This window comes from Pipistrellus hanaki (assembly GCF_964339955.1).
Source record: "Pipistrellus hanaki genome assembly, chromosome: 4".
In the NCBI taxonomy this organism is placed as follows: Eukaryota; Metazoa; Chordata; class Mammalia; order Chiroptera; family Vespertilionidae; genus Pipistrellus; species Pipistrellus hanaki.
Window position 1 is genome coordinate 21,211,790 of NC_140506.1, and position 26,314 is coordinate 21,238,103.

The 26,314-nt window shown below is 40.1% G+C and overlaps 1 protein-coding gene across 2 annotated transcripts in view; it reads left to right on the forward strand.

Moving 5' to 3' along the window:
* Positions 1-983: 983 nt before the first annotated feature.
* The window catches only part of CDH6 (cadherin 6), a gene marked incomplete at its 5' end in the record, with an annotated part of 136,513 nt that continues 111,182 nt past the window's right edge, over positions 984-26,314 (forward strand). Inside the window, one exon of one of the 2 annotated variants that reach the window (XM_084882594.1) lies at positions 984-1,226. Coding sequence is in view for 1 of the 2 variants with exons in the window: in XM_084882593.1 (XP_084738719.1) it covers positions 1,360-1,479 (120 nt within the window). Of the gene's footprint in view, positions 1,227-1,359; positions 1,480-26,314 lie in introns of those variants that run through there. The other variant, XM_084882593.1, reaches the window with a different exon arrangement.

Below are 26,314 nucleotides of genomic sequence, written 5' to 3' on the forward strand. Positions count from 1 at the left end.
TCCTGTGCAGAAAACCATTACCCTCGTTTAATAATAATACTTTGACATGATTAAGATTTTTGCAGCTGAGCTCCCCAATATTAGAAATCACTTTGGAGGGGTGAGGGGAGGCTGTAAATACAGCTATTCAAACGATGGGCCCCCAAAGAGTTTAATCTGGAGGTTATCCTATGCGGGAACTTGCCCGAAAGATCCTAAACCCATTCAGCAGACTTTGACTATCATTCCCCGCCCCTCTTCTGCAAGTCTTGTGTAGTAGCCTTGTATTAGGCGCTCCCTTAGAAAGATGGAACTGGCCCTAAGTCGTGGTGAGCCTGAAGGGTTTGGGTTTCACGTGTTTCTGCAAACCCAGGGAAGCATGGCTTCACGCTTCTGCATCCCGGCGTTTACTCGCTCTGAAAGCGGAGCAGAGATCAGAGGACTCTGCAGAAACCTGTCCTCCTTGCAGGAGAGAAGGAAAGACTCCTCCGATCTGTATCCGCTTGCGTCTTGGGAGGAGGCGGGGGGTAGAGGGGGTGCCTGTTTATGTTGTCAAGGAAAGCCATCAGTGCCCTTCTCTGGGGAGACGGGTCGGTTTTGTCATGTGTGCATGTTCCGCGTGTTGTAAGGCGAAGCTGGCCCGCTGATAGCGGAGGAGGAGGCATCGGGTCCCTTGGAACTGTAACTGCTCACTCGGTAAAATAGGAACAGCAGACCCTCGCTGCTCTGAGCACAGGGCGCCTTCTGATAGTAGGAAGGAGGGAACAGACAGAGTCACAGAAGTTCTAAGTATGCCTTAACCCCACCCCCACCCCCAACTCCCCTACCCCCACCCCCCACCCCTCAGCACCAAAAGAAAAATAAGAAAAAGACAGGAAAGCCTGGGCTGATGGAGTGTTCCAGGCAGCGAATTGCTCAGGACTTCAAACACAGGGAGTCATTCTGTCAAGGGGAGGGGGCGGGCGGGGGCAGGCGCTGGGCCTCTCTCACAAAGTCCTCCTCTCTTTGCTCCCTCCCACTTCATTCACTTGCAAATCAGTGTGTGCCCACAAGAGCCAGCTCTCCCGAGCCGAGCCGAGCAGAAACCCTAACCTTCCCATCCCGGGAGCTGGGAGCTGCAGTTTCAGCAGCGGCGGCGTTGAGCGCCGCAGAGAGCCGGGAGCACAGAGCGGGGAGCGCAGCGGTGGCGGAGGCACGAGCAGCCGGGGCGGGTCGCGGGGTCTCCGGGCGCTGCGAGGCGAGCAGAGGTGGGTTCGATCTCTGTTTGGTGATGATGGTGGTGGCCGTGCATGCCTTTTCTGTTTCTCCATCCTACAGCTTTGGTGGAAGCCAATCAGAGAGAGCCCTCTCGGTGGGAGCCGCGCGCCGGAGTTGGGAGGGATGCTCAGCCTGGCAGCCCGGGGCGGGGTGGGCACGCGGGTCCGGCGGGCGCTGCTGCCGCTGCTGCCCACGGCCAGCGCCGCTTCCCGGGGAGCCTGGGCGCTGCTCCTACGCCTCCTGGTAAGACGGATCGGCTCGCTCGGGGCTGGATGGGGGGCTAGGGAAGAACCCGCTGCCCTTCTCTCCGGGGCAGAGGCTTGCAGGGGGAGCGCCGGCATTTTGCAAAGTTGGCTGGTCCATCACCAAGGGCGCCGGTGCGTGTAGGACCCGCAGGGCCGATTGGGGCTTTGGTTTATTTCCACCTGCCCACACCACAGGGGTCCATGCAGGGGCTGCTTTTGGCGGAGTTACGTTTCCTGGCTCTGGAGGAAAGCAGGAAATCGGGTGGCTTGAAAACTCCTGGATGCTCCCCATAAGGGAAAACTTAAGCGAAAGAGATGGTCTGGCCCAGGGAAGGAGCTGAGGAAAACGGTTCGCGTGCTCGTTAGGACAGAAATGCTTAGATGGCAAGAAAAGTCCAACATTGGACTCCGAAAATGGAGCCCCCTGACTGTCCAGGGAAAAGTCATGCGTGAACGCAGCTCGCCCGGAGCTCTGGCCGGCGAGGCACACATCAGGGTGAACGCCTCCCCGGGCTGGTAGGAGAGCATTCTGGAGCGCTGCCCGGGGCCGGGTGTCCAGGCGGGAGAGGGGAGCCTCGGTGTGCTATGCTGCGCTTGCTGACCCGGGAGCGGAGTAACGGGGGAGCCGTTGCAATGTGCACTGCAGCAGTCGCAGAGCTGAGATCACTTCTGTAGTTATCCTTCTGCCAAGAGTTGCGGGAGATGTTAAGATGGGAGATGCTGGCGAGGTCAGCGCGGTGCTGAGAAGTGGTGTCACTGCTGCAATAAAATCCATATTTTATGGGGAGTCATATGCAGGTCTCCGTGAGCACAAGGGGCTGCTCACCTGAGTTAACTACCGAGAACAGTGGAGAGCCTAGAAGTTTAATGGTCTGGAAGAGCCACACGTTTTTTTTTCTCTCTCTCCCTTTTTTTTTTTTTTTTTTTTTGTAAAGACATTTTAATTAGGATATTCACACTAAAGAGGTGCATTGGTCCAATGGCTTGTCCAATCTCCACTTTCACTTACTGAAGCGCCTCATGTGGGGAAGAAGAGGTTTTTCCCTCGGGAACGCTGCTCTGGGTGGCTGGTCTGGAGGGATGCACATGCAAAATGTGCGCTTTGGGAGTGTCCCTTGTCCAGGAGGCGCAGACTCCTCCCTGTGCGGGGACCTACCCAGTCCATGCACAACTCTTCTGGGCATGGATGACAAATGTGCTTATACACACGGTGGGTGAGGGTTGCTTATTTCCTTTCTTCTCTCGCTGACGCCTTTACCTGAAAACCTTTAGGATTCTACTTCAGGAAAAATAAATCTCTTCCAGGTTAGCTTGAGATCCTCCTTTGTGTAATGGCACTTGCAGGGCTCTGAATCTGCTATTTTGGGGAGCCGGAAAACAAGTTGTGTGGAGGAAGGGGATGTGACCCGGCAGATGTCTTCATTGTGTCATAAGGAAGAGGGCAAAGTGTATGCCCGAGGCCAGATCTTCAAGGCAGAGCTCCAAAGCTTAAAAGAAGCCCCAGGATGTATTGGCGAATACAGTCACCCAGGGTTGCATCTCACCCACTTTTGCTCCTTGGTGTGTTCTAATTAAGTATGAATTTGGGGGGAAACAAAAGGCAGATCTTTTTCTACAGATTCTGCTGGTTCATGGCATACTTTTGAAGCAGAGGAAGTACAATTTCTTCAGGGGGAAAAAAAAACCATGAGAAGCAGCAGCACATTTTTGAAGGAAAATGACAATGGTTTAGTTATACTGTAGTTGCCTACAATTATCTCCACTGCCATTATAAGTAAGTGACAGACTGGTGTCTCTATAGGGACTTTTAGTCCCTTTACTCCCTGGCTTTTACATCAATTTATTGCAATTACATTTCTTAATGCCAACTCCGCAAAGATATTATATAGAAACAAAATCATTTTCTACCAAGTTGCCTATGATCAGAAAACATGTACTTTACCTCCTCCACCCACCACTTCCATCAGCTTTGCAAGTGAAAACTTGCTCTGAGGCGCTCTTCCTTCTTATGGGGGGAAAAAAAAAAACAAAAAAAAAACTATCTTGCAAAATACCGCTCTGAGATACTTGAAACTGCTAAAATTTCTAGAAAGCACAACTACAGTTCCAGGGTATCAAAAGACACTTTTTCTTTCTTTTTTTAAAGACACTTTCTTATTGCAAATGCATCATAAGTTAGAACAAGTTCTGATTATCAATTTAGAGCTAATTGAGTGGTTGCCCCCCATAAGGATTCTTTTAAAAAGAGGTCAATTATGACAGGCATTCTGAATAAAACTATGTATCTTCCTAAAGAAGTGAAACTGAGACGTGTGATCCCCTCTTCTGGCCCTTACTTGCTTTGCAGTCAGGAATGCCAACTTCCCAAGGCAACTTCCTCTTGAAGGACAGAAACTTTTTTCAGTTGGAAGGGACATCTAGTGGGTCACTCCATGCATCTAACTCTCTCTGAGGTTCAGTTGCATCATTGATTTTGTTATCTAAGATAATAATCATGTAACAGGTTTTTTCTTCATAGACAAAACAGTATTCTCCAAATGCTATTTTGACATTCAAGCCAGGTCAAAAATCATTACCATTGATATCTGTTGCATAGTTCCTTTAGTTTAAGGAATCCAAGAGTATTTGCACCAATTTTGGGGTATCCAGGTTTTTGGTAACTTTTCTATGATTCCAAATAAAAGCAAGGAATTCATCACCAGCAATATAAAATTTCCTGACCTTGTCGAAACTGTCCTTCCTCTATTCAAATTTACCCCATAATAATAATGGTGCTATAGCTATAACTCCTAAAGTTGCACCTGAAGAACCCCCCACCGCTTAAGAAATATTTTAAGAAAAACAACTCATTAACCTTTCAAAGATCCATGAACAAAAACAAGTTAGATAAAGCTAGAGGTTTCTAATTTAAAGGAGCCCCAATTCAAATAAGCATATATTGGAAGTCCAAAAGATGTTTGAGATAGACATGTCACCCTTATTTTGGAAGGTGATTTTATTTCTCTCTCTGTTGTATCACAACACATTGTAGGTAGCCTACTTCTTTAAAAACTCTAACTTGAAGTAAGATAGTTCCATGGGAGTGAATCAGCCTCTTCTGCTGACAGTCTGCAAGTTTCAACTCCCAATTTAAAAATCTGTTCTAAAGTTTGAAATGTGTTCCAAATGAGATAACATCCGCAGAAGCCAGTCGCCTTCTGCTGCTTGCTTAGTCATGGCAGCCCATTCTTTGGGGTCAATCAGAATTAGGGTCTCACGTATAAAAATAACCAGAGGCGCCTCAGTCAGAATTGCATTTTTAATAGCGTTTCAGCCTAGCTAGTGTCTACAGAGCTCATCTGATTTGCTTGACAAAAAGGTGAAAATGTAGAAAATCAAACCTTCTCTAGTTTAAATTCTTTTTTCCAAATAATGATTCTAAATAAAAAGACTCAAGAACATCATGCTAATAGGGAAATTGCTGAACAAAAGAAAAAAACACACACCGAGCATCCAGTTGCCACACTGTTCCAAGAGATGAAATATAAAAATATAAGGCTTGGGTTGATTTTTTTTTCTCTTCATTCTTTTATTTTCTTTTTTTCCCTCTGTTGGGATTTTTATTCCATTTTGAAGACAGATGAGAGGTTGAGGCACTTTCCTGGATCTGAACAGTAATATTTTTGTTCGAGCTTTCCACTTATAAAGATTAACTGGCCTACATTTTTTAAAGTTCCTATTCCTAGGAATGCTCCCTTTTTCAAAGCAGTCATATGAGAAACTTCAGGTTCTCCCTAATTAACTCTAGAGCCAAATGTATAGAGTCTTTGTAACCTCATCATTCACAAAGTAAGAAGATAAGGTAAGAGGGGACAAGTACAAATAACCCTTCGAAAAGGTGGTGCACCTTCATTTACTACAAAAGTAAAATGGAGTACAAGCCCTTTAAGCCAAAATGGTTGGGTCAGAGGGGACCCGATACAGCCAGTACTCTGAACGAGACTGAACTATCCAGGAAATTTTAACTCTTCCAACAAAGAGAACTTACTGGACAATGAACGCTCTGAGCATGCATACATGAGTGTAGAGTAGACACATATGCAGAGGATACCATGTCCTCCATCCCAACAGATGATTAGAAATTATTTTACCTTGTTTCATCTGTTTAATATCTTTACACTAACGGTGTTGAGTGCTCATTCCCTCTATTAATTAGATCAACTTGTTGAGATTTCTAAGAGGAAGCATTTAATTAAAGCTAGGATATTACTATTAAACTTGATGTGCAAATGGGCAGCATGAGTCCCAAGCTTCTCCTGCAATATGAGTGTTCTCTTGTAGACGAGAACAAGTTATGGGGGTGAGGAATATAAAGCTAGCCACCACAGAGCAGCATATGATTGATCTTCATATTTTATCACTTGAGAGAGCACTGTGATTTTCTCTTTCTACAATTTTCCAAATTGGTAGATCACCCAAAATATATACAGGAGACCTCATAAGTCATAGGAACAGAAATCAGCAAGAAAAAATTAAATTGAGGTGTCCAGGTGAGCAAAATGAAAAGAGATAAGGAGGTGAATTTTTACATATGAGGGAAACATAGGGATAGAAGTAGAATAAAAACTGCCATTTTTGTAACGGTTGAATTTTCTACTTTATAAATACTACTACCACTAAAGACAACTTTAGAAACATAGTTACATCATTAACATATACATAAACATGTTACCACATGTTTATAAACATTCTACCACAGAATGAAAATTTGAAAATTATCCTTTAAAAAAATGGCCATCTAAAGTAAATGATCCTGCATGAATCATAAAATAACTAGAGGAGTGTGTTTTTTAAAAAGTGGTCTGAACTCTCATGAGAATAAAAGAAAGAGATTTTCTTAGTGCTTCAAAGAAAATGAACTCTCTCCCTTCCATTACCTTTACTGTCTGCAAACTAAATGGATATACTATGTGTCCTCTGGACGCCTACAACCCAAAGTATACAATAGCGATACAGACCAAATATGTCACCCATTTGAATCCTATGTGTATATCATGAGAAAAGAATGAACTAGCAAGACAGCCCAACCCACCTGATAATAAAAAAGTGACCGTGGGCTCAAATTTTCTATATATCCCCAAAATAATGATCACAATTACAAAGTACACACTAATAAGTTAACCTTTACTGCGCTTTTCAATATGTCACATACTAAGTATTTTATGTACATTCTGTATGGTAACAATTATTCAATAGGTCAAAGGAAAATGTTATACTCTTATCCTTTTTTAGCTCTTTTTAGTTTGAATTTCCAATGATTTTCTGTTTAAGCCAAGCACTTAATGAATTTGCTGTTAAATACCACTTGTGGTATCTTAGAAGCAAAAGTGTGACTCTGAGAAATACAGAGCAGCTGAGGGCATGGGAATTATTCAATTATTTTGATCAGAGCAATGCAAAATGTTTGTAGGTTAGTCATTTTTTGTAAACCATTTACAAGTATGCATTAGAGTTTATAACTGTAGTAAACAGGATTGTGTGGGCCATTTGAGCATAATAATTGGACTTTTATAAGAGAATAAATTATCTTCTCTTGCCTTCAAAGAGAGCCTCACATTTGAGGGGGAACTTCACAAAGGTGGCTAAAGTGACAGCTATTCATTTCATTGACCAGGGCATCCCAACCTCACAGCACCCTCTGAGGGCATCTGTGCTTTCTCAGTGCATGGCATATTTACTATGTACACAGCATTGGGCACTGAGGGTTGAGTTTAGTAAGACTGTATCTATTTCATTCTTATCTGATGGGTAAAAATAATTTTCTTCTTTCATAACCACAATTGTGTTATTTCATTACCATTGCAGTTCAGTATTTAATCTGAATTATTTCTTTACCAAGTAAAATTTCACCAAAAATATTAAAGGAAGGAACAAAAGAGGGAGGCAGGGGTAAGTGAGGGAAGGAAGGAAGACATCTCTTAATATATGTAGTTGACACTGATGAGCCATTTTTATTGGACTATATTCTTTCTACTGCTACCATTCAACAAGTCATATAGTTAATCTATCCTTCAAGGAAGGGTTAGAACATTAGAATCATAATGAATTATGCTTAGAGATGAAAGGAGCTTAGAGATGACTTCACCCAATACCCGTCCTGTACATTTGAGACAACTGATGACCAGAGAGATGAAGTGGCTTGTCCATGGATATACTAAATACATTTTTTTTTTTATCTCTACCTCTCTTATGTAAGTTAACTTCCAGTTGTTGAGTGTTATTGCTTTTTACCATCTCCACTTAAGTCTGACATTAAAAATTAACAAGGAAATTTAAATTCACAGTATTGTTATTTATAAATATGTCATGAAGGAGTACATGTGGAAACTTATGGAGAAAATAAACATTCAGACTTCTTTAGGAATTCCATGTGTTTATACCATTTTGTAAAGCTCCTGTTGCAAAGAAGAATTAAAATTGTCCCTTGAGCCGAGACCGGTTTGGCTCAATGGATAGAGCGTCTGCTTGGGGACTGAAGGGACCCTGGTTCGATTCCGGTCAAGGGCATGTACCTTGGTTGCGGGCATATCCCCAGTAGGGGGTGTGCAAGAGGCAGCTGATTGATGACTCTCTCTCATCGATGTTTCTAGCTCTCTATCTCTCTCCCTTCCTCTCTGTACAAAATCAATAAAATATATTTTTTTAAAATGTCCCTTGAAATTTTGACCAGTATTAGGAGGACACATGATCAATTTAGATTTCTATTTTATTTATAATGGCCTGATGGCAGATTTGAGTGAGTTTTAACTGAACTAGTGATTCCTCAGACTAGCCAAACTCTTGTGTCCATCTTGAGGGGGAAAAATTTTTTTTATTAGTGAGTGGTCACACATGGAAAATGAGAACCTATTCAATGTTTCATAAATCTAAATTTATTCAATTTAAAAGACTCAAACAGTGTCCTTCCTACTTCTTTGGAGTTAAAATGTCTATTCTTTCACGAAAGGATGTGTATAGATTATTTTGGTGTTTTTCCTTAATAAAACTGAAACCTGGCAAGCAACCCAAAGTCAACCTCCCCCTTAAAAAAAAAGCTATTAAATTTCCATGAAACCCAAAAGTCTGAGGTCCATTGGGTTAGATAATGAATAACTTCAAGATGAAAAATTATTTACCTGGTTCTTTTCCTGTTTATTTGGATGAAAAGTAAAGAGGAATAATGATATTAAAATTGCCAAAATAACAAACTAAAGTCATTCAATCAAAAGGTATCTTTGGATCCCTCAATTAAACCTTATAGATATGAATACTAATACAATTTTGCCTTTACTGAAGGTCCTGTAAGAATATGCTTTGCCAATCTCATGGCCAGAATGTGTCATAAACAATGAATTTGCCCAGTTGGTTGTGAATTAGGTTATTCAAGGAAAATAAAAACTGTGTAAATTTATGCATATCTAATTTGACAGGTTAAAGTAAACTCAGCTTAACCATATCCATTGTAAAAGGGTGGGTTTGTTTGTTTTTTTTTTATATATAAAGTGAACTTTATATAACTGTGGACAAAATTTCTAAGGTGTTGATTTACATTTTAAGTTATGCATTTTTTTCAAAAACCAATTGCCTTCTAGCATATTGTATAGATTTCAGTCATGAAAATGAGCTTGTCATATTTTTAGCTACAAAGCTTAAACCTCCTTTGCAGGATTGGAAAAAAAAAAAAGTTTCATTAGTCTGCTATCATCCATTTTATAAATATAAAATGTATGAAACTGCCCAATTTCACATTCAAATAAAATATTCTAAGCTCTTCTTAGCAACAGGTTTTAATTTAACACAGATTAAAATGATGTGGTCAGACTAAGTAATCACCAATGCAAAATGATAAAACCCACCCAGTTTGTTATATCACTGCACAATTCTAAATTGAACCAAGTCAAGCTATTGTATCTCCCAGCAATTACTCTCAAATTAAAGTACTTATTTAAAACTATCTAGTTGGGATTTTGTCAGTGTTTCCTAAAGAATTAATTCTATGAAGGAGGCCTTATATAAAACATCAGTGCCACAGTTTCACTCCTTTTCTGACTCAAATCTCCCTTTTTACAAAAAAAAAAAAAAAAAAAAAAATAGATGTTGGGGGCAGATGTCAATTAGGACAGCAGAGTGAAGGGGTCACTTACTGATTAGTGTCATCAAGAGTATGTAATCCCACACCTCCAGATCCAGAAAGTACCAGCTCTGCAATAATTTTTGCATGCAATGTACATTTACCTGCAGGTAAACTGCCTTTGAAATAAGTGCAGACATGCCAAACATAGATGCTATATTTTTTTAAATGTTCTCATGATACTTCTTTTTCTTTTTTAGATTTGGTTTTAATTTCTCAGATACAATGTTATACAATATCTTTCCAAATAGTACCAGGGTTTGTTTGTTTGTTTGTTTTTTCTTTAAAATCCACCTCCCTCCCGCCCGCCACTCTTGAATTTAAATGTGTATGTGCTTTGTGTTCTAAAAAGTATTAAAGTGATGACTACAATACAGGAAGGGGCACTGCAAAATACCTAGAGATCATGTGAATAACCACTTTCTCGAAGAGAATGCTAAATAGGACAGTTAATGTATTTAAAATATGAAGTTGAAAGCAACCTAAGAGTGAAATGCTCTCAAGCGACTAAGTTTAATGTGATGTAATGAAAGATTTTATGTAGTGGACAGAGAGCAGAGAAACGGCTGAAACCTTATGCTGGATTAATTGGGCACTGTAGAATAAGAAGTTTGCTTTGCACCCTGGGCATTCTGAACATAATCCGAGCACATGGTTGCTTCCCAATTTGTCACTGAATTAAAATGAGTTATTAAATGGCTTGTTTTTTCTTTCTTTTTTTTCTCCTTATGACAATCTTTCCATCATGGCTGGTTAGAGAAACCAGTCACAGAAAATGAGAGCCAACCCTGCCCTGCTTTGTAACTAAGAAAGAATGAGCTATTCTTCACGATGCTATGAAGAAAGACTTTAAAGCAAGGAGGGAAATTTGGGCTCAATTCAAAGAAGCAACCCCCAGGCTCCAACTGCTCAATAGATGTTGTGCTAGCTGAACACTTTTCAATTTAGTTCTTACCTCATTGACAAATGTTCCTAAAAATGATGCAAAGATTACTGGAAAATTCCTTATTTTACTCCCTGCCCAGCAAAAGCCCACCTGACATAAGATGCCTTGTGATGTAGGTAAATCCAGGTTGGGGAGAAAATGGCTTGAAAACATCACTTCTCCATCTCAAGATCAGAGTTTTTAGGTAAAGGCATCACTAGCAAATGTAAGCACATAGTGAGGGCTCAATAAATGCAAATGTTCTCTTCAATATTTTTTTCAATTATTTCTTTTTCAAGTTCATTCATACCAGGGAAAAAATATAACTTTTCTATCCCATATTAATAATTTTTAATAATTCTGACTCCCTTAAAAGGAGCCAATTTCAGAGGAAACCTTATCAATGGCGTCCTGAGAGCTATAGGGATAAGCCTGTAAATAGAGCTGCCCAGTTTTCAAAATCCGGCCACCAGACCTCCTCTTCCTCTAGGCAGACTTTTTATTAAACTTGGTATTAAGCAATGTTGCCTGGGGCCTGATTAACAATTTATGCCTTCCTAAGTAGATTAACAGGTCTGTCATTTTGATTTTTTAATTCTTAATTTGTGCTTGGCAACAGGATGTGCCTCTGAGTTTACTTTCACTATATTTTTCAGAATTCATATACTGTTCTGAGATTGTTTTCTTTTACAGCTTTAGTGACCTTGTATATTACTATAAATTTTCTATAATAAATAAAGCAATTGCTGTTTTGCTAAGTGAGTTTTTCAGCCTCTCACTCAAATAATCTTATGTTGTTTTTTAAAGATATTTTGAACCTGTTACTTGAGCAAAAATAAGAAAGATTATTGGGAAAACTGAGTTGGGTAATAATAAAAGCTAACAATTAGAGAGTACTTACAATATTTCAGCATAATTTTCATTGCTTTACATGAACTTAATGTTTACAACAGTGCTCTGAAGTACTGTCTATCTTCCCACTTTTAAAAGCAAAACAAGGGTCAGTACAGTTAAGCAACTTGCCCAAGATCACATAGCTAGTACTTGTTAGTCTTGGCAGACTTGATAGCCCATGCTCTTAACTATTAAACTCCCATGTCTTTTATGCTTATTATTATTTCTGTATGTGTATGTATGTATATCTATACTCAGATAGACAGATTCAAATGTCAAATCAAAGAATATCAACAATGTAGGAACATATACAAACACAACAATCTAATTAAAATATAATTAGAAAGAAAAGAAAAAAATACATTTTTTTTTCATCCCTCAATAGATTTATCAGTATGGTCACATAATAATAGATCAATTACTGATAGCTCAAAGCAGCACATATTGCCTCACAAAAGTCTTTCAGCTTTAGGTCTGGATCTTTGCCTTAATCTGAGTCAGTCTTGCAATCACTTATTGTTGATCCCAAAAGGAACCTGGCAGGAGAAAGTCTGAAGTTCAGATTCATCATTCATTAATTTATTCATTTCTATAATATTTATTGAGGGCCTCCTGTGCCCAGTGCTGGATAGACAGTGGTTGACATGACAAACATATACTTACAATTTGGGAAAAATAGTTAGATTTTTCTTTCTGCTTCATAGAAGATAAATCCCAAGTAGACTAGAGATTTATGAATACAAAATTAGACTGTAACTTTACCAGTTGACAATTGGATATTTGCTAGTTGACAATTAGAAAAATATATGTTTACAATCTTTGCAATAGTAATGGACTTCCTAAGCACAAAGCCAGAACTAAGAAACAAAGTGAAGGAAGGCATCATTAGGCTCTATTAATAATGGACTAACAATATTAACTTTGTACATAATACTAGAGGCCCAGTGCACGAATTCATGCACCAATGGGGTCCCTCAGCCTGGCCTCCGGGATTGGGCCAAAACCGCCTCTTCAATGTCCCAGATTGCGAGAGGGTGCAGGCCAGGCCGAGGGACCCCACTGGTGCAAGATCGAGGCCAGGGAGGGACGCAGGAGGTTGGTCAGCTGGGGAGGGACTGCGGAAGGGCTCCAGGGTGTGTCCTGCCCATCTCACTCAGTCCCGATCAGCCTCACCCCAACAGCAAGCTCACCTACCAGTCAGAGCGTCTTTCCCCTGGTGGTCAGTGCATGCCATAGCCAGCAGTTGAGTGACCTTCACATATCATTAGCACATTACACTTTGATTGGTTGAACAGCTGGCCAGATGACTGGACACTTAGCATATTAGGCTTTTATTACATGGGATTAGGACATTCAGAGTTTATTAGATTTGGTCTTATCTCTATACTTACATCTTCCAGAAATATAGTAATTAGCCTTTTATTTCAAGTTACATTGTGATTTGTAGGGTCTCTATTCATTGTCAGGTTTGGATTTTGACCTCCTGCCCACCTTAAAAAGAATTACCATATCCTCTTTACTACCAAAAGCTTATTAAGAATTTTACTTTTTTATAATATTCCCCAAGATATTTCCATAGTGTTTTGTTTACTAATCACTACAATTTCCCCCAATGAGTTTGCCACACAGCTTTACATATACTGGCCAGTAGAGCTACATTTCAGTAAGAAAACTTTTTATACAAGAAGACTAGCTGAAATTTAGGATTTAGGCAACAGGATTTCAATTCAATAACAATTTAATAAATACTTTTGTACAAGGTATTGTGTTGAGTGCCATGGATGCCACCATGCTTTGACACCAGATTGGTTATGATATGTAATTAATATTAAATGTGACTGTTAGGAACTGCCAACTTAGAAATTTATTCAATGAATAAATAGATTTATGACAGGATTGAGTCTTTTAGTCATGAAATAGATTAGGACCTACCATTGCTATATTGACACTGAAGCTTGGTACTAATATTCACCCGTCCAGGTTGTTTACTGGATCCTATAGAATTTTTAGGAAAGAGGTCAAGAATCCATTTATCCATGACGCTTTCCCTCACCTCCAATTACCTTCCCTGCAAGACTACATAATAGACTTTACTTAGCCTCAATGAAGCTGTAAATACATCTTTTCAAAAGTCTCTATGTTAGTGTCTAGGCCTCACCTATCACATTGGAAGCATCTAAAGAACAAAGCCTCTGGGTCTTATTTTTACAGCTAAGACACAGCACTGTTTTAACAAATGGCAGAAATACATTAGATGTTTATTGAAAAACCAGTGGAGAATGCTCATTTTGAAATTCTGGACTGCATTTATATGCTTCTACATTATTCATGTGGGATGTTAATTATCTTGTAATTTGATTTCCTTTGGACACATTGTGGAAATACACTTTAAGAAAGTTGGTGCCAGCATCCTAGACTGTCAAGACCACAAATTTATACCCTACAGAACAGTGATATTCCCAGGATGCTCTTGGTGACTTTGACCAAATATCTGAAATAGGATTGCATACCTTGTAAGTGGTGGGTCTCCTAGGGGCTTAATCACAAGGAACAACAACAGCCTGTAATTATTGGAATCAATAGTCTAGGTCAGTGATCGGCAAACTCATTAGTCAACAGAGCGGCAAACAGCGGCTTGTAAGCCGCAGTTTGCCAACCACTGTCCTAAGGCCATAATTGAATTTTTTATTTGGGATAATTTCTAATCTGAAAGTTGACATTTGTTTGGTCACTCTACTCCATAGCATAGAATTGTTTGCAGTTTTTATTTATATGTTAATGTTGCAAAGTGAGGCTGAATATTTTGTTTTCTTTGGAGTAAACTAGTATGATAAACTTTCCGTTATCTTTTTATTTATTATCCACCCATAGTGCTGCATCAAGGTGAATCTACAAAATAATCTACAGAGCACTCTTAAGTACGTGTTTTGTGAACAAATCATTTTCCTCTTAAATTTCTACCCTGAAAATGTTTCTTGAGGTTCTACAGGAAGTCTAACACCAGATTCTAAATACCTTGTTATAACCTTGAACATGACTATAGAAAATAGATTGAATTAAATTCAACTGATTATGTAGTCCTATTTCATTCCTTAAGTGGCAGTCAATACATGTAATAGGGTCCTCATGAATTCTGTTTGGCAATGAAATATGCAGTTCAGCTCAGCCCTGAGTATGCCAAATGTTTTGTAAGGTTGGGAAATGAAGTGGTGAGATTTAGGTGATGTTCTTTATATTTCCTGAAGTCAAAGGCACATAGATAATTTTTGACTTACTAATCAATCAATATTAGTTTATTTTACATAAGCACACTTCCTAGCCTAAAATAAGTATCATGATATATTCTGGAAATTTTCTCTATTGCATCTCAACACTATGGAAAACTGTAACTCTCGTGGAAAAGGAGTAGAAACTATGAATTCTGAAATATTAGAAGTGTGATTCCCAACCTCTGCACCACTTGTTTTCCCGCCCCTGTGCCATTCCTTTGAGTTTGATTAACACTTTCAATCAGTAACATTTCACATTAACACAAGTAATCTAACTGAATAGGGGCAGTCCTCCCCCACACTTCACATCCCCAACTTCAGAATAATAAGTAGAGAATTAAAGGATTTTCAGAAGTGATTAAGCTGGTAGGGTTAAAGAGAAGCCAATAAGTAAGCCTATTACCAGAAGGAAGATGATCAGAAAAAAAGAGAGGGGAAAAAAAACAAGCTACAGTAATTCATGGTCAGCATCCTGAAGATCTAATTTCTTCTTACTCGTTCTTGCTTAGTGTTTTCAGCCTGTGTATTAGGAATACTTTGAGCTATGGGTAAGAGAAAAATCCCATTTCCAACTGGATGGAGGGATAAATAAAATATATTTTACAGAAAAGAGAGCCCATAGTGAAACAGGCTCCTGGTGACCCACAGATGAGTGGTGTGATCAAAAACTTAGGTAGGATCTTTCAGTTTCTCCATCAGGCCACCTTCAGCATCAAAGCTGTTCAACCCCTGTTCCTCCTCAGACTTTAAGATGGTTACCAGTGGCAAGTGGGACTACCGTGTTTCCCTGAAAATAAGACATCCTCCAAAAATAAGACCTAGCGCATGGAAAAATAAGACATCCCCTAAAAATAAGATCTAGCGCATCTTTGGGAGCAAAAATTAATATAAGACACTGTCTTATTTTCGGGGAAACAGGGTATGTACTTCCTTATTCTTTAAGCAGGAAGAGAGAGATAACCACTCTCACAATCAAGGATGAAGGGTAGTTAGTGCCCATCAAACCCACTGAACCCACTCAAGTCATAGGAATGTTGTTAATACATCACTAATTGCTGCAAAATTCCATGTGCTCATCAGCTTTTTTAAACTAAAGGTTCATCCTTGGGGTCAGCTTCCCTTGGTGTGTGTTGGGGGGGAGGGGGGGGGCGTGGAGAGGAGAAGGAGGCGAGGGGAGAGGAGAGGAAGTTACCTGAACAAAACCACGATTCTATTAGGAAGAAAAAAGGTGAGAAAGGGATGCTGAGTAACCAACTAACACCATTTACTAATTTAGTCTCTTAATATCAGCATTGCTCCAAGAGAAAATCTAAGTATCCTGTAAGTGAGAGATTCAAATAGGATTCAGTTTAATAATCAATCTATGGTAGGGGTGTCGAACTCAATCAGAGAAGGGACCAAAATCTAAAATCCAGCCTAAATCGCGGGCCGAATGGTTTACTGAACAGTCATAAACTGACAATGTCATAAACTGACAGCGGAGTGCAGTGATGACAGCGCGGTGCGGGCCACATTGCAAGGCCTGGCGGGCTGGATTTGGCCCGCGGGCCTTGTGTTTGACACATGTGATCTATGGCTTTAGAGATAATAGATAACAAGACAAAAGTTCAACCTATTCGGTCAAGTGAGGTTACCTGCCAAATGGCAACTGGAGCGATACCAAACCATCTGAAGGACCTGTTTGTATCTCTTCTTTTACTCTGTGCATGAAGTGGGTTTCGGGTGTATTTGTTTTGGGAATAGACTGACTAGAAATACATCACTGTCCAAAAAGGAAAACTTTGTTTTTTCATCTGGGGATGTGAAACTTAACTAGCTGGAAGGAAAGTATAATTTCATTTTGTTCTCATGGTCTCATTTCGGAAATAACCTTAAAAAGAGTCAAAGGACACCATACCGAATGAGCACTTTCCTCGATCTCCAGCCTTGGCTTGGGTTTTAACTTGCCTCGCATGTTCTGAAGTGTTTCCTTAAGCACCATTTTTGCCTTTAGCACTGTCCTAACCACTGGAGCTTTAAGAAAGCTTTAAGAAGGGTTTAAAAATAGCATCATAAACAATTTTCTTTTCTCCTTATTACTAAAAATACCTCAAGTTCTTCTTTAAGAATAGTTTTGTTTTTCTTTTCTTTTAGGTTTTATTCGAAAGGCAAATAAGCTGAAATGCAGATGCTTATCTAAATCCAAGACAAAACAGTAGGAGAAATAATTATAAAACAGGACACTGCCGCCACTGTTATCTGGGTAGTTTGGGGGCAAAGTGAGGTAATAGGGTTGCTTTTCTTACAAATGCATTTATGTGGATGTGATGTACGCCATACAAGATATTCCCGAGACGTCCTGCAATGGAGTCTAAAAGCTTACATTTTTGTCCTAATCTTATTTGTGTTCCCTTAGAGCTGACCTTGCCACAGTGTGCATTCACCTTCCTACAAATGTTTAGCTATGACCAAAAAAAAAAAGAAGTCTTTTTTTTTTTTTCTTTTCTTTTTCTTTTTTTTTGCCTATCAATTTAGGGGCAGAATTAAGGAGCCATGGCCATAAAGGCTTCACATTTAGTTAGATGAGTTATATGTGAAACTTTGAATAAAAGGGTCATCCCTTTTATCCTTGAGTTCTTACACTGTCCTACTTTTGCATGACAATGAGAGTCGCAGGTTGACTGTGTAGATACAATGACTTCCCAGTTGGACAGATGACCCGGTTGGACATTTCTCTCAGTGCCGTTCCCTCCTATGAAACGAGGCTAATGGTAGTTTCAACTTCATAAAGGTGTTCTGGGGAGTGACTAAGAGATTGCTGAAAAGAACTTGAGCAGAGTGCTGAGCACGTAGGGAGCACCCCCAAAATGTCAGGTGTTTCTGTTTGCTGCTGCTGTTGTTACTATTATTTCTTACAAATTTTAAATCAACTGGAGGGTCTTGGGTATTTTTGAACAAGCTGCAAGCTTTTTCTTTTTTTAATTTCACTAAGTGAAATGAAGCACCGCGTTGTTTTTTTATGTCACAAGTGTGATGTGGCACTGGGGGCACTATGCCCATACTACTTCTCACTCAAACATGTTTTGGCTGACACAGTGAATGTGGCAAATGTGGCTGAAACTGAGAATTTCCTCAGAGCCTCTCCAGCGCTGCTCCCCAGAAAAATCTGCAACCCGAGCTGGTCCCCTCAGTTGGGCTTGCAAAGGTGTGAACTAACTGCAGCCAAAATGAAGGCAAAATGGTGGATGCGAATTCTGTTCATCACTCTGTCAGGGCCTGTGATATTATGCTAAGCTGTTGGCCAGCCTGCCCTCCATCCCAGGGAAGTGACTGGGGAGAAGCAAGAGATCACAACTGTCGCACCTGAAACAATCCTGGCACTCCTATGAGAATACCCACCCACCCCTACCACCCCCAGCTCCACTGCCAAAAACACCTCAAATCAAAGGGAACCAGGTTCCAGTGCCAGATCACCATCAAGAGGGTCCTGAACCCATCCCTTCCAGCACACCAATCCACAGCTGCCTGTGGAACAACTTCCTCTGAAGACACACCTTTTAAGGCTCAGCAACTCCTCTAAGAGCCTGTGGGAGCGGATAGGAGAGGCTGGGGCACAGTCCTGCCAGGAACCCCACTCCCTGTGCAGTGACCCAAAGCCACGGGGGGACTCAGAACCCCAAGCTTCTCCCTGAGCAGCACAGTTTGAAAGGTTCAACCCCACGTGGGGCCCGCATCTGAGAGGGGAGCAAGCCACACCTGTAGCTCTGAGAACCAACCTGCGCTTCCCAGGAGGCCTGGCTACAGCGAACCCGAAAAGGGCTGGGGGTGCATTCAGACTCACCATCTGGGGACCAGTCAGGGCATCTCGGTGTGCTTGGCTTGGAGGTTCATCTGCTTGGCTTGGAGGTTCATCTGCTTGGCTTGGAGGTTCATCTGCTTGGTTTGGAGGTTCAGCCCGAGGGGCAAGCATTGACTTGACACCCGTGTGGGGCTCTGCAGACACAATCCAACCGGTGTGCGCATTTCTAAGGCCCTCTCCCTGCTGCTCTATGGCTGGGCGTCCCCGGGCTGCCCTCTCCAGGGCATCGCCCTTGGGAGCTCTTGCAGCCCTAGAGTCCAGTTCTCCTGGCTGTCGCTTAGAGGATCCCCTGGACCGCCCAGCTCTGGTGGTCAGGGTTCCGGTCCTGGATCTCAGGGCCCTGAGAGTTTTGGGCAGGTGCCTCCTCCCCGGCACTGCACAGCCCGCTGACACGCAGTCTTCCTGGAAAGAGCCTAGTTTGCTGAGCCTGAGAGATGGGCTTCGGGTTGCACAGAGGCCTTGGGGCCTAGGACGAGCTCTCTCGGGGGGCACAGGCCCTGCTGGGCATTTCGGTGCCCCGAGCCCGCCTGCAGTCACGTGGGATCCCCCAGCCGCGTTCTTACAATCACCTGCAGCCCAGCGTTTGGCCTCCTCATCACCTGCACCTGCTCTGGCTCACGTGGCATTGGTCCATGGAGATTGTTTTGGGCTAATCAGAGTGAAGGATTGTATATATTTGTATGAGCCTTTTTCATATAAAGATATTTTTTATGTTTGTAAGTATACTTATAGAACTTTAAAAACTTGCCAAATTAGTTGCTTCGAGTCATACTGATAATAGCTAAATCTATTCAGGGGAAAAAATGTATTTCTTAAGGACTTCTAGAAAAATGTTCATTTCAAACTCCAATTCCTTTTCATAATTTTTGCAGAGTTCATAGGATCGATATAAGACATTTAGGAATAATAATTACCATTCAGTTAATGACATCTGGGGGAAGTAGAATGAAAAGAAGTTCAATAAGAAAAGGAATGGCATACAATTTTTGACTATTAAAATGATCTTGTTCGCATATATTTATATGAGACATTTTGGCTTCTGAACGGCTATTATATTAAGATTCTATGGGGGGGGGGGGCAGAATGTGTCAACATCAAAAACATTCAAACCTGTGAAGAATTTTTGTGAGTTTATTTGAGTCAAACTGTCAACAATTGGATTGAAATAATGCTCCAGAGAATGGCAGTTTTGCACCTTCTTTTATACATTACAATCAAAGCAGGAGGCATAAGGGGGTTACATGAAACTCGCTGATGATAAATTAGGGAGGCAGGAGAAAGCAAAGCAGGGACTGGATAAAAAGTAAAATGATAGACACGTGCTTCTTTTACACAGGTGGGTCTAGGATCGGTGACAGTCAACAATTAACTCAATAACAAAGAGGGGATTTGTAGTCTGCAGAACGGTGCCTGTGCTCTGAGGGATACGGAAGAAGGAAAATTACTTTGACATTCCAAGGATATGTTATTGTGGATGCAAAAAGACAACAGACAGGCTCAATAAGGATAAAGATTGACCTTTGTTGGGGGAGATGCCTGCCTACGACATGACTACCCACCACAAACTGCTTTTAGTTAAAAGTTTTAATTTCAGACCACTCATCAGATCATTAATTTTATTTCAGGTCTTTGTAAGACCGCCACTTAGGCCTTCCCTGAGCTTGTCAGGATTGCATGTGGCCCTTTATCATCCACAATTTTAAAGTGATTGGTAATTTCTTTTAATCTTAATATTTATGTTTATACTATTGGCCAGAAATTATATTGTCAACAACTTAAATGTTGAGCAAAATATTTTAGCATTAACTTGATGTGAAGAAATGCATAGATTTTCATTGATGTGCAAACAAAAAGTTGAGGTCCACTGTGGTACACCTTGGAAGACTAATGTGCACATATTCCACCACTCATATTGGTACAAATTTATCCGGCGTGCTTTCTCTCTGATGCTCTGGTTCATCCCTAAACTCATCAGTTAGAGCACTTCTATAGCCAGCATTAGATATCCCAGAAATCCGGTCCAAATAGCTCTGAGCCAGCCCAGACTAATTCCTTTGCACAGTCATTCCCCTGACATGAGTGGAGAAAGCATCAAACCTACAGGTCCCTCCTGGCAGGCTTCCAGTCTTAAAGTCTATTGAAAACAATATATTGATCAAAACTAACACACATAAACACACAGTTAGATGAGTTTAATTCTCTCCATTTCTCTAACTCTATAATGACATTATTTTACTAATAGTACACTCAATTTACATTACTAAACACAACACTTAACACCCTAGTTTCCATTTACAAACTCAGGTGAAAGTGATTTTACATGTTTTTCCTAAAAACAACCAACGGCTACATGTTGTGTATTAGTATTAGAGGGGCTGTATCACATACTGCTCACGCACCATTTCTGATCTCCTTGGCTTCTTCACCTGTCTCTCATTCCAGCCGCTGCTATGGCAACCAGCTCTGCACAGGTCCAGACCCACTTCTTGCAGGTGCAACCTGACAGTCCTGTGCCATGTACACCTTGTCTTCTGCTCTGGCACTTTTCTGTTGATGCCACAGAGTGAGACACCACAGGAACCTGTTTCATGCTAAACCATAGACAAGCCAGAAGTGCAGGCTCTTTGCCCAGGAAGAGAACCTCTGATGAATGGTGGTGGGAGCTCATGGGTAAATGGTTCTCCCTTTCATCCCCAGGAGACATGGTCCTGAAATGCATGTCATAGGGTCTCTAGGGCCATGGAGTTGTGGCTAACTTGATAACACTTTTGTGATTTGGTTCTTCTTCTCTCTGGCTTTGTTGCCCAAAATACTGCTCTCTGGAAAAACACCCCTGAAGAAAGTAGTTGCATATTTTAAAAGTTGGGGGGAATGAGTGACAATTCTGGAAATCAAGACTGCCAGCTGATTAAAGCTGTTTTTCTAGCTCACCTCTGTGCCTCTAAACATCTCCCATTGCTATTCCCTACTCCTGTTCTTCTGATATTCATTCATTCATTCTTATTTATTTTCAACGATTATTGATTGCTTGCCTACTGTGGGCTAATTACAGCAGATATAACAATGAATAGCATTCCTGTTCCGTTCCATGAGCATTTTATATCTCCAAGCAAATTCTCAAAAAGAACTGGTGGGGGACACTTGGGATGCATTTTCTTCAACTCTAAAAACACAGATGCAAGCTGCTTTGCAGGCTGGGTAATGAGTGATGGGAAAGCACATTAGAATCCATATGATGAAAGTACATAATGAAGGCTGTAATATGCCGATTGGAAAATCTCCCCAGCAGTATATGCCACCAACATTCAGAGGTGGGGTGTGTGCATTTTAGTGCAAGGATGGAAGCGTTAAAATTAAAGCTACATCTCAGGACCTCACACAAGTAAACTAGCTGCTTGTGTCTCCATCCTGCCGGAAAACAGAGGCTGCTCAGCTCTTGGGTGAAGGGGTCTGGAGAGAAGATGGTGGGATGGTGGGTGACGGGAAACAGCAGACTGTGAAGTGAAAGAAGCCCAGCCTGGGCAGTAAACTGCTCCTTAAAAAGGTTTACATGAAACGTGATTGTGTGTCTTTTTAACTGCCTCTAAAAGTCCTTTTTTAAAGCGTTTACAGAAGCCGTTTCCTCTTTTCCTGATGCACTGTCAGTTAGCAGGTGTCTCTGGGAAAGGGGGCTTTTTCTCCAATGCTCTTAAATAATGTCGGTTTAAAATTACTTTTAAAGCTACCTGCAGAGTTGCACCTTGCCCCCTCCCGCCTGCCCTCCCCAGGAAGATTCTTTTTCCGGCCATAACTGATCTGCCAATTACTTCCTTCAGAAACCTCCCTTGTTCTCTGACACCTGTGCTGACATAACATCTCATGCTGGCAAGCAACTGCCAATTCTCATTGGAAAATGATTGCTAAACGTTTCAGCACCAGCTCAGAGGAAGAGTCCCTTGCTCTGCCCACGGGCATTAGAGAAATTGCCATTGTTCCATATACTGTGAGTGCAAGCCCTCCTCTGTACTCTCTACCTCTGTGCCTTCCTGGGTTCTGGCACAGCAGGATTGGAGACAGTCTATTTTCAAAGGACCATGGTTTACCTGACGGTGTCTTGACGATTAGAAAGGTACACAGAAGCACACACACACACACACACACACACACACCTGGACAGCAGGCAGGGAAAAAGCCAAATGCACTGGGCAATGCTGATGATTTTGAAAAGAGGTCATGGGGACATGTCAGACAACTAAACCATTCTTGTTTTTAACTTTTTTGAGGATTACATTTTCAGGCTGTTTTCATACAGCCTACAGAAAACAAAATATAATCCCCATATTTTTAAAGGGCATTAATTACGCTTAGTTCTGACACCCAAGAGTAATGGTCCCTGACCTGAGCCCTGACCTCCAACTGGGGATTTCGGAGGAGGCTAATGGTTGTGGCACAATCAGATCTGTGTCACATATTGAATGTAGGTCAAAGGATGACTGCTCTCTGCAGATCACAGAAATATCCTTTCTAAGACACCAATTCATATTAGCATAGGCCCGTCTGCCCAGGAACAGAAAGAAACTGCTGTGTCTAAAAGAAATCACATTTTAAAGCCAAAGTAAACAGTGGAATTCATTTCTGTAAGCCTTTATTTACTGATTGCAGATAAATATCTACCTGCAATTAATGGAAAATGTCCTAATAAAGTTTTGGTCACTCAGATGAACTGCCAATTTTGTGTGGGTTTTTTGTTTGTTTGTTTGTTTGTTTTAAAAGACCTGCCTACTTTTAATCATTTTATACTATCACTCTCCTCTTGCTACTTCCAAAATGCCTAACTTCAAAAAGTTTGAAATATTGATGTAAAAAGCATTACAATTCATGTTAACTCATTCATGAAATCCAATAGAAATGGATCAAGTCACACACATGAATGATTAAACTTGATTGTTTTTTATCTAGTTTCTACAATTGAAATTATAGTCCTGCTGCTGAGAACATGTCTCAGCCAATTTTGGATAAATTGGCAAAAATGAGAACTGGAAATTCTTTTCCACCATAATTCTCTCTGAATATTCTCTTGAATGATGTCTATCATTAAGTTTAATAGATTTTAACTATAATTAGAAGGAAAGTACTTTAGCAAGTTCTAATCAACTAGTCAGTGATGCTTTATATGATAGTTTATTTTTTACTGAAAATATTTAATGACTTTCTAAACCCTTTAAATACAGCATCACATAGAATTAGATACTACATTTATTAAGCTATAATAAACTGCTGTGCATGTGAATAATATTCAACCCATGCTTCATTATACTATGGCTCCTATACTGGATCCCTGAAATAATTTAAAACATTTAATTTTGTTAGTAAAAACATGCCTTTAGGAATGCAGTGAAAGTGGTGTTTGGGGGAAACTATCAACATTTAGGTAATAGAAAATATAAAACTAAACAGCCTGGGGCCAATTCCATTCTATCATGTAAAATAATGCTGATTGGAGCAAATCAATGCTTTGAAGATGCAGCCAATAGGATATAACGCTGCTAAACTTCGGTCGATTGCAAATCCTATTTATAGTGTGCAGAAGACTCATTACTCATTCCATAACAGTGATTTTTTTTGGGGGGGGGGATCGGTTACTTTATTTATTTTTTATTTGTATTTTTGTTTGTTTTGTTTAAAGTATTACCTAATATGCATGCAGACAAGTCCTTTGGTTGATCTCTAACACCCTCCTCCCCTGCCTTCTCTCAAAGGTTGGACAGTCTATTCAGTGCTACCTTGTCTCTGGATCTATTTTTATTCATCAGTTCATATTGATCATTATATCCCACATATGAGTGAGATCATGTGATATTTATCTTTCTCTGACTGACTTATTTCACTTAGCATAATGCTCTCCAGTTCTATCCCTGCTGTTGCAAATCATAAATGTTCCTTCTTTTTTATAGCAGCATAGCATTTCATTGTGTAGGTGTACCACCATTTTTTAAGCCACTCATTTGCTGATGGGCACTTAGGCTGTTTACAAATCTTAGCTATTGTAAGTTGTGCTGCATATGTCCTTTCTGATTTCTTGGGATATATTCCTAGAAGTGGGATCACTGGGTCAAATGGGAGTTCCTTTTTTAACTATTTGAGGAAACTCCATACTGTCTTCCACAGTGGCTGCACCAGCAGTACATAAGAGTTCCTTTTTCTCCACATCCTCGCCAGCACTTGTCGTTTGTTGATTTGTTGATGATAGCCACTCTGATAGGTAGGAGATGGTACCTCATTGTTGTTTTGATTTGCATCTCTCAAATGATTAGTGACTTTGAGCATGTTTTCATATGTCTCTCAGCCTTCTGTATGTCCTCTTTCGGAAAGTGTCTATTTAGGTCTTGTGCCCTTTTTTTTTATTATTATTAGATTGTTTATCTTCCTTTTGTTGTTTTCAGTTCCCTGTAAATATTGGAGATAAACCCTTATCTGAAACAGCATTGGCAAATATGTTTTCCCATTCAGTGGCCTTTTTTATTGTTTCTTTTTTTTTTTTTATGGTTTCTTTTGCTGTGCATAAGCTTTTTATTTTGATGTAGTCCCATTCGTTTATTTTCTCCTTAGTTTCCATTGCCCTAGCAAATGTGTTGGTAAAGATATTGCTATGACATATGTCTGATATATTTCTGCCTATGGAGTCTTCTAAGATTTTTATGGTTTTTATTTTATTTGGGTTTTCTGTTTGTTTGTTTGTTTGTTTATATATTTAAGTCCTTTAATCATTTTGAGATTGTTTTTGTGTATGGTGTAAATTGGTGATTTAGTTACATTTTTTTTTGCATGTATCTGACCAAATTTCCTAGCACCATTTATTGAAGAGTCTGTCTTGACTCCATTGTATGCTCTTGCCTCCTTTGTCAACTATTAATTGAGCAAAATAGCTTGGATCTATTTCTGAGTTCTCTATTCTGTTCCCTTGGTATATATGTCTATTCTTGTGCAAGTACCAAGAAGTTTTGAGATCTGTGGCTTTGTAATATAGTTTGATATATGGTATTGTGATTCCCTCCAACTTGGTTCTTCTTTCTCAGGATTGCCTTGGCTATTCAATGTCTTTTTTTTATTCTAGATGAATTTTTTGAAAGTTTGTTCTAGGTCTGTGAAATGTGCCATTGGTATTTTAATGGGGATTGCATTGAATCTATAAATTGCTTTGGGTAGTATGGACATTTTAATGATGTTGATTCTACCAATCCATGAACCTGGTATGTTCTTCCATTTGTTTATGTTTTCCTCTATCTCTTTTTTCAATGTCCTATAGTTTTCTGAGTACAGGTCTTTTACCTCCTTAGTAAAGTTTGTTTCTAGGTATCTTAATTTTTTTAGTGTAATAATAAATGGGATTTTTTTTAGTTTCTCTTTCTGTGAATTCATTATTGGTGTATAAAAAAAATCCATAGATCTCTGGGGTGTTACTTTTGCATCTTGCTACATTGCCAAATTCATTTATTAAGTCTAGTAGTTTTTTGATAGAGTCTTTGGGGTTTTCTATATACAGTATCATGTCATCTGTGAATAACGACAGTTTTACTTCTTCTTTTTCAATTTAGATACCTTTTATTTCTTCTTCTTGTCTAATTGCTATGGCTAGCACTTCCAGTACTATATCAAACAGGAGTGATGAAAGTGGGTATCCCTGTCTTGTTCCTGTTCTTAGGGGAAATGGATTTAGTTTTTGTCCATTGAGTATGATGTTGGCTGTAGGTTTGTTCCACAACAGTGCTTTTAATGTTC